Source organism: Danio rerio, chromosome 7 (genome assembly GCF_049306965.1).
Source record: "Danio rerio strain Tuebingen ecotype United States chromosome 7, GRCz12tu, whole genome shotgun sequence".
Lineage (NCBI taxonomy): Eukaryota > Metazoa > Chordata > Actinopteri > Cypriniformes > Danionidae > Danio > Danio rerio.
The window spans coordinates 77,742,501-77,750,937 of record NC_133182.1 but is presented as its reverse complement, the minus strand read 5'-3'; the positions used below and the strand labels follow the sequence as shown (position 1 = coordinate 77,750,937).

Genomic DNA, 8,437 nt, shown 5'->3' with positions numbered 1-8,437 from the left:
AGGGGTAAAAATTATGTTGCGAATTGTTGCGGATAAAAGTGAGGAAGGGGGAGGGGAGTGGAGGACGCCGCCCTCTCTATTTTGCCGCCCTAGGCGCCTGCCTAGGTTGCCTCTATTGACGCGCCGGCCCTGAGTGCCAGGTGCTCACTGCAGAACCATTTGTGGGCCCCCAACTAAACAAGAAGCACTGCATTAAATTATATTTTTCTGTGCCATGTCTTTGAAATATGGAAATTAATTTTAATGCATTTTTTTCAATGGAATTTCTGCGCTAGCCTGTCATTAATCACGACGCCTGTGTTCAAACAGTCTTTCGTCTCTTTTTTACACTTTAACCAGTGTATTTAACTGATTATATTTGAATTACATTACAACACCGATGCTGTAAAAGAAACATTATGAAATTAAAAACACATAAAGCTTTCACCGGAAGTTCATCATTGTCTGATAAACACTAACGTTAGCTGTAAATTCAACCCAGCTGGTCTAACATGCTATTTTACCCTAGCTTTAAACCGCCTGGGGTCGTCTTGACCAAAACTCAGCAAAATACTTGACTCAGTTACATATGAGAACAACTTCTACATAAAACTTGAAATATATACTTTGAAAACAAAAGATTTATCCTGTATTAAATGAATGCAAGGTAGTATTTATTTCCGTGTGATATATTAAAGGCAGCGGCGCAAAACGTGAAGGAGCCCATACAAACTTGTAAACAAAGATGTCACTGTTGTATTACGAGAAAACTTTCCATCAAGAATAAGTTCGAAATTACCTCGAATTACCGCGTTTTTATTAAAAAATAAGAAAAAACAAGTTATTTCTTAGTTGAAACGTTGCTGCTTCTGCCATTCAAACGCGAAAACGTGAACGCGCACAAACTTGTAAACAAAGATGTCGTATTGGGAAAGCTTTCCGTCATGATGACCATCGGACCCGCGTTTATTCAGAGGTAAGTTATATCTTATGATAGTTGACAATATGTCGTCTAAAATAAAATGTTTCTTCAGAAACAACCAAAAATTAGGTTAGTGTCATGAATTCACATTATTTTTTATGAGGCATTGTTAATAGATTTCATTTCATAAGTGATTCCAAATATGAATAATTTGAAATACGAAATAAAATTGTAAGATTGGTAACCAGTTTTGGAGAATTTGATGTTTTTCCCATTCAAAGAGATTTCAAAAGGCATTTCAAAAGATGGCTGCCAAGACTTGCATTCACATCTGCAAGCAACAGGCTATCATTATTTGTTCATACTTAGCATGGCTACAATTTGTCCTTTTTTAAAAACGGTTTGACCTCTTAGGTGTGCACTTAAACACATAATTTTATTTCTAGTACATTCAGACAGACAATACTCTGCTTGGTCTGTATTTGGCATTTATTTGGCCTCAGTGTGCTGTTTGATGTCTTCCAGAGCTTCTGACATCATGTTTCAGTCTGTGCTTATCAGGTCTGAGGCACCAGTGATCTGCAAATACAGAAGTTGTGTTTGTGGTTTCTCTGTCCTCGTGGGAACCTACATTTCTAAAACAAAAGAACTGAAATGAATGTTTGAACCACCGCTATTTAAACTTGACTCAGTTGTTTTAATAGTTTTAAAGCTGGTTGGGTCTGTTGTCTGGTCCTTCTCTTTGCTAAATGGTAAATAAATCATGGGTGGGCATTTTGACATTAATATATATATATATATATATATATATATATATATATATATATATATATATATATATATATATATATATATATATATATATATAAAAACAGTAAGTTTCGAGACATATTCAGCCCGTAAATACTGACTTCAAAGTTAAATAGTGAAATAAATGTTTCACCAAATATTAAGATACAGTTTTACAATATCACACATGCTGGATTTAGGAGTTTAATTCGCCTGAAAATCAAGACACAGGCGATTTCGCCATCTGGTGGTGAACTTCAGATTAAATGTGTGATTTGAATTCCTTCAATGTTGATTACATTATAGACGTGCAAGGGAAGTTCTAAACACAACAATGGCAATTTTTGTTTACAGTTTTAATTAAATTAAAATATTTATTAAATACAATAAGATTAGCTTAATGCTGTTTGGCCCACTTAACTGGAATTATTCTGTATATCTGCTCCTTAATCATGTCTAATAGCTTAGAAATTTGGATAGTGTAGTAATGCAAAACTGAAATATGCCATAAAACATTTGTAATGAAAAAAAATGAAAAAAGAGCAAAATTATTTCTTCTTGGATAAACTGGTGGCAAAAATATAAGAGAAATTGTTGGTACCCTTCAATTTCGTCCATGCCAGTTTCATTTCATTGCTTTTTTAATGCTTCTCTTGAACCACAATTCGAAAGCTATATGATTTCCATTAGTTTATTTTCAGTATTTTTTTAATGATCATTACTTTTAATCAGTGACCACTGAGGTTTTTTTTTTTTTTCTTTAATGGACTATACTAACAATTTTGTCCACAACGCCTGTAATGTATATATGGTGCAAATTACAAGGGGGTCTAGGGGGGACTATCCCCCCCACCGAAATAATGCTTGAACCCTCCTGAAGGATATCCACTGTGAATGCATAATCGTGCCAATCAGTCTATGCAGGAAAACAGTCTAAATCTGAACACTTGACATGGTAAGTGTTCACAAGACACTTTTTTTTGTAAAATAGGTGTTTCTTTCTAACCTAAAATGAAAAGCATAGTTTGAGCTACAGAAACCTTTGTAATAACTAATCAGAGGATGGTTAGAATACACTAAATACCCCTCAAAACTCTGAAAACTTAATTATGTTTTATGAATAAATTATATGTCATTTAAATAAATGAATACGATACATTTGATTCACTGAAGCATGCATTACATGAACCAACATTATCAAAAAAGTTGATGTTTTGTGTGTAACATTTGTTTTTTAATTAAAAAGTCTTAAAATGTAAACAACTTAAACATCCCATAATGTAAATAAGTTGGCATTTAATAAGAATAACATTTTGACAAAAATGTTAGATAGAACCTTATAATAAGTTGTTGATATATATATATATATATATATATATATATATATATATATATATATATATATATATATATATATATATATATATATATATACATACACATACACACACACACACACAACATTTCTGTCTGGTTCTTGAATCTGATTGGTTGACAGCAGTGCAATATTTTGCCAGTAACAGCACTTGTACTGCCTTTTCACACTTGTGTATTACTCCACCCACATACAGCAACAAGCGGCAGAGGACACCAGGCCCGGATTGGCTAATCGGGAGCACCGGGAGAAGTCCGTTTTTTGGCCGTGAGGGCCGGTGTCCCTAGCTGCCTGCACTCTCAGCAGTCGCACTTTTTTCATCTATTTATTTATTTGACCATAGCTTCACTCTTTTTATTCGTTATTTTTGCGCCGCTCTTCTTATTCATTTTCTCGCAGCCCCGTGAGCAAGATGCAGCCTGCAGGTTAACTAACGTTAATGATGATGTAACGTTAACTATCATCATTCGACCCCAAACAGCGAATTCGAATAATTAATATTAATGAATAATACACCTGCTCAATGAAAATCAGATGATTCACTACATTAATAAATCTGACATAACTTGATCAGAAATCTAAAAAGGGGAGAAGAAGATTAAGCCATCAATAGAAAGTAATACCATGTCTTGCAGGTCACAGTCCAATACTTTTTTCTTTACTCTCCCTGAGTTAGCGCTATAGTGGAGCAGTGGTAATCACGTTGCATTACTACGCCGTCCGACCCGTGTTCGAATCTCACCTGGACAATTGACTTTTTTTTTTTTTTTCATTTTTATTGTTAAGACATATAATACTGTTAGGGCTTTTGAACATTTGTTTTTCTAAAGCAGCTGTTTTCTTGAAAAAGACGTGATAGTGTCACTAGAAACTGAATTGGAAATGACCTTATTTTAGTATAGTCAGTCGTGAACTGAGGTGGGCCAGTCTGGCTTGAAACTCCAGGGCTGAATATGAGTCCCACTCTGGCCCTGGAGGACACTCTATAGTTTGACAAATACTGCAGCTGTTGGACAACATAATTTAATTTTGAGGCTTTTTCAGTCGAGAATGTAGCTGTTTAGATTGCAACTGTGCGTTTTTTACAACTATAGTGCCTATTTTAAATCTTTATCATTTCTGAGAGACAGCACGTCGGTGGCCATTAGCCTGTCTTTGAGCAAAGACAGTTGACGATGTTCATCCACAAGATGGCGACAGAGACAGCATAATAAGCCCTAAGAGAAACCAGCGTAATTTCTAACAACAGCTGATCAAATCATTATTAAACAGGTAAACGACTTTCTAAGTCGATCTCTCTTTTTTGTATATTGTAGTGCTGTATTGATCTCCTAATTGCCACAGAGAAATACTGGGTGATATCTCTGTAAACTGATGGCATTTCATGCCGTTCAGCCTTATTCACCTTATTCTTCGCCGATGAGCAGGCGCAGCCATTTGAATTGTTTTGGCTCGAGATCTCCGGTCTCATTCACTTCCATTCATTTTTAGACATTAAAAACTGCTCGTTTCGCTGTTTGATGTTGCAAATTGATATTTCCTTATTATATTATTTTTACTTGGTCTGTATAGCCATGCAAACATTTGTTTGTAGAGCAAGTAGTTTGACCGTTTATTATTCCTAGTCATTTCTCCCATAGACGACTGAATCTGAAGTTCTAAGACAATCGCGAAAACAGGCGCACTTCCGCATTTTAGAATAAGGTCAATAGTCGTAAAATGTCATCGCTGTATACGTTACGCTAGAGATTCATTCAAACACTAGCGCTAAAGTGACGTTGGTGAAGTAGCAATGGTTCTTGCTGTTTTGACATCAGCTGCAGATGTGAATGAATGGCGGAAGAAAGTAGTTCCTCTTACAAAAGAGTTTTTAGACTCTCCGTGTTTGATTTATTTATTTTTATCCACACAATTATGCCGTTGAACTGTTGTATAAACGCAACATCACACTTGTAACTGTGTGATATGGCTGTATATCATCACTGGTGGGACACTACGGGCCTACTCACACTATGCCATCCGTACTGTGCCCAGGCTCGTTTCCCGGATCGTTTGAGAAGTGTGAGTGTGCTGAATCAGGCTCAGGCACGGTTCACTTGGCCGGCCCTGGCCCGGTTGGAAGAGGTGTGCCTGAGCGCGGTTCACTTGGGCTTTGGCGCGGTACGCTTGTAGTGTGAGTGCAAAACGCGCCAAAGCCTGAAACTGAAGGCGAGACGTGACTTTTAAGGGGCTGTTTCATATGGATTTATTAATAATTCTTACAGTTCAGTGAACGCAAACTGCCGTAGTTTATTAAAGACGCAAACCCCTCACTGCAGGACAGCTGCGCGCCTTCAGCAGACCTCCTCATTCCTGCAGCACGAGGGCTTTATGATTGTTTATGAGCGGCAAAAATGGCGGATCTGTTCAGCGAAATATCTGACTGCGTGTCCCCGCATCCCTAAGGACTGTTTGGCGAAATATTTGACGGCATATCAAACCGACTGAAACGATATAACTAGAGAAATCTCCACTGTGCTGCTGAGTGAGAGAGCGCTTCTCACTGAACAGCGCAGCATTGATGACGTAAGCGTGCCGAAGCCCGTTTGTGGTGTGAGTGTGGGCCGTCGGGGGAGACGGGAGGGGGGACAAGCGTGCTTTGGCCCGGTTCGAGGCAGCTGTACCTAGTGTGAGTACGGCCTAAGGCATTTGGCCTGCAGCCTCGAGCAAATGCACGCCTCCTGCCAGTGCCAATATACAGCCACATCGCGCTGCTACTCATGTGATATTGCTCATACAGTATACAACACACAGTTGAGGGCAAAATCATGCACCCTCCTGTGCAATATTTACTCTTTTTCAAAAGTTTCTTAAGTGATATTCAACAAATAAAGAATTTTTTCACTGTATTTTCTATATTTTTTTCTTCTGGATGAATATATAGATATAATATAGAGACGATTAATAGAAATACATTAATTAGATTGATTAAAAATAAAATAAAATCACAAAGCTACCGCTTCATTTTTGCACTTTATAATGCTCGACGAGTATTTAGCATGTAGTGTTTTCCTATTGGTTCAGAATTATGAGCAAGAGCCGCCTTCAAACTGCAGCTGAGCGAGAGAGAACGAGAGAGAGAGAGCACCAGACCTCCCCAAACCCAGCGCATTTGTGCGCGTTCCACGCTGTGCGTGAATTTAGTTCAGCGATGCTTCCTAGTAGTTTGAAACCGCGCACTGTTGACTGTGATGAAGATAAACAAGGTGACAGGAAAGTTTATTGAGGAGGCAGGAAACAGCAGCAGCAGGAGGAGCCGGCGGGGATGATCTGACGGAGATCCGCGCACAGACGAGCGGGATGCGGAGCTCCAGACGGCGGCCGCTGCTGCGCTTCTGCTGCGGAGGAGCGGTGCTGCTGGCCGGGCTGTGGGGCGCGCAGATCCTGCAGAGCACAGGTGTGGAGGAGCACTCACTGAACACGCTTTATTTCAACACCAGCATCTTTTATTCCTGACGGGCATTTTTTTTTTCTTGTATTTCCGAGAATCTCATTAACATTTTTTCGCATTAATATGAGAGCCAGTTGGTGCATATACTGATTTATGCACAGAACAAACAGAGAACAAGATTATTGATGCTTTTGGAGAGTTGTAAGAACATTTTTTTGTCAGATTGTATAAACGATATTAGTAGCCTAATTATGCAAAGTGTTTTTTTATAAAGCAACAATTTACGATTTAATACCATTTAAAATGTACATATTTATGTTTATTGAAAATGTTTTTATATATAGGGCATATGTATATTTTAAATCTATATAGGGTGCATGAATTCAAAATAAGTGCATTTGTGTATAGGCTGTATTATATGTGTATATATTATTTTGCCTTGTTCTGTCAGTACAATGCCTTCTCACCTGCGTCATCACCACTGAGAGGTCGTTCCCATGCTATATATATATATATATATATATATATATATATATATATATATATATATATATATATAGCATAATACATAAACTAATAGAGTTGCAGACAATATTTGTGTCAGATGATGTTATATATTATGTATTACTTATATAATATAAATGTTTATGTATTTAATAGCATTAACAGGTTTATTAGAAGGGGAGGGACAAACTAATGCAAACATTTAAACTAAAATCAAATAATGTTTATTCCCGGTCAGGTTGGTATCAAAAATGGGTGCGTTTTTCTTCTTACTGGCGACCCCAGAGCAAACTCTATGCATTTAAATCAAATTCACATCAGTAATAATGCTGATTGTCTCCATGATGCTCAAACAAACAAACAGCGGTGTCAGACCCTAACAGCTGAAATGCAGTACTCTGAGCTCAGTACAGTTTGTGCTCAACTGGTTTTGGTGGTACAATCTTGCCAGTTGAATCACAGTTATCAGTGGCAGACACGTTGCTTGTAATACTGCAATATCAGTTACATCATTTAGGTAAGAAATGCACAGAATAAACATATTAGGCAAATTAATCATAATTATTTTCCTGCAGGTAAAACTCCTGCACATATTTCCTTATGAAATTGGTTTGCCCCTGTGAAAAAAAGTGTACAAGAAAATGTACTTAAATGTGAATTGAATACATGTAGTAATATTGTTTGACACATAATTAATTGTAATTAAACACAAATGGATAGGTGACAAGGAGGCTCAGTGGTTAGCACTGTGGATTCACAGCAAGAAGGTTACTGGTTCGAGTTCCTGCTGGGTTTGCTGGCATTTCTGTGTGGAGTTTGCATGTTCTCCCCGTGTTGGCATGGGTTTCCTCTGGGTGCTCCGGTTTCCCTCACAGTCCAAACACATGCGCTATTGGTACATAGATTAACTAAATTGTCGGTAGTGGATGAGTGTGTATGGGTGTTTCCCAGTACTGTGTTGCAGCTACTATGTGTAAAACATGCTGGATGAGTTGGCGGTTCATTTTACTGTGGCAACCCCTGATGAATAAATGGACTAAGCCGAAGGAAAATGAATGGATTACTAATAAATTATTCTGTAAAAAGGGATTATGTACAATATATTTTCCTTTAGCTGTACTTAAAAGCTGAGGAGTAAACCTTACAAATTTGACCTTTTCCCATGATTAAAAACCACCATTAATCAATAATGCATGATTATATTCTGTCAAGGCTTTGCAATCGAAATATGTGATTATAATGGAGGTCAATGGGACAAAAACAGCCACCAACATAACCAAAGGGTAGCCAATTTTAACAGTACACAAGGCTCAATTAAAAAACTGCCTCTGGTAAAAACCTTTACTGGCTCAGAGTCAAGAAACAAACTACTCAAGCTTTCACAGCTCACACTGATCTCGGTGTGTGGTATCAGTTGTTTCATTTTTATGTTTTGTGA

At 37.6% G+C, this 8,437-nt stretch overlaps 1 protein-coding gene across 5 annotated transcripts in view; it reads left to right on the top strand.

Annotated features, from left to right (window-relative positions):
* Nucleotides 1-697: 697 nt before the first annotated feature.
* LOC101886560 (sodium/potassium/calcium exchanger 3) overlaps nt 698-8,437 on the top strand; it is a 57,395-nt gene continuing 49,655 nt past the window's right edge. For 2 of the 5 annotated variants that reach the window (XM_021478067.3, XM_021478065.3), the window contains exon 1: nt 6,188-6,501. In XM_021478067.3, coding sequence (XP_021333742.1) covers nt 6,405-6,501 — 97 coding nt within the window. In that variant the 5' untranslated portion in view covers nt 6,188-6,404. Of the gene's footprint in view, nt 956-6,187; nt 6,502-8,437 lie in introns of those variants that run through there. The other 3 variants (XM_073907598.1, XM_073907599.1, XM_073907600.1) reach the window with 3 other exon arrangements.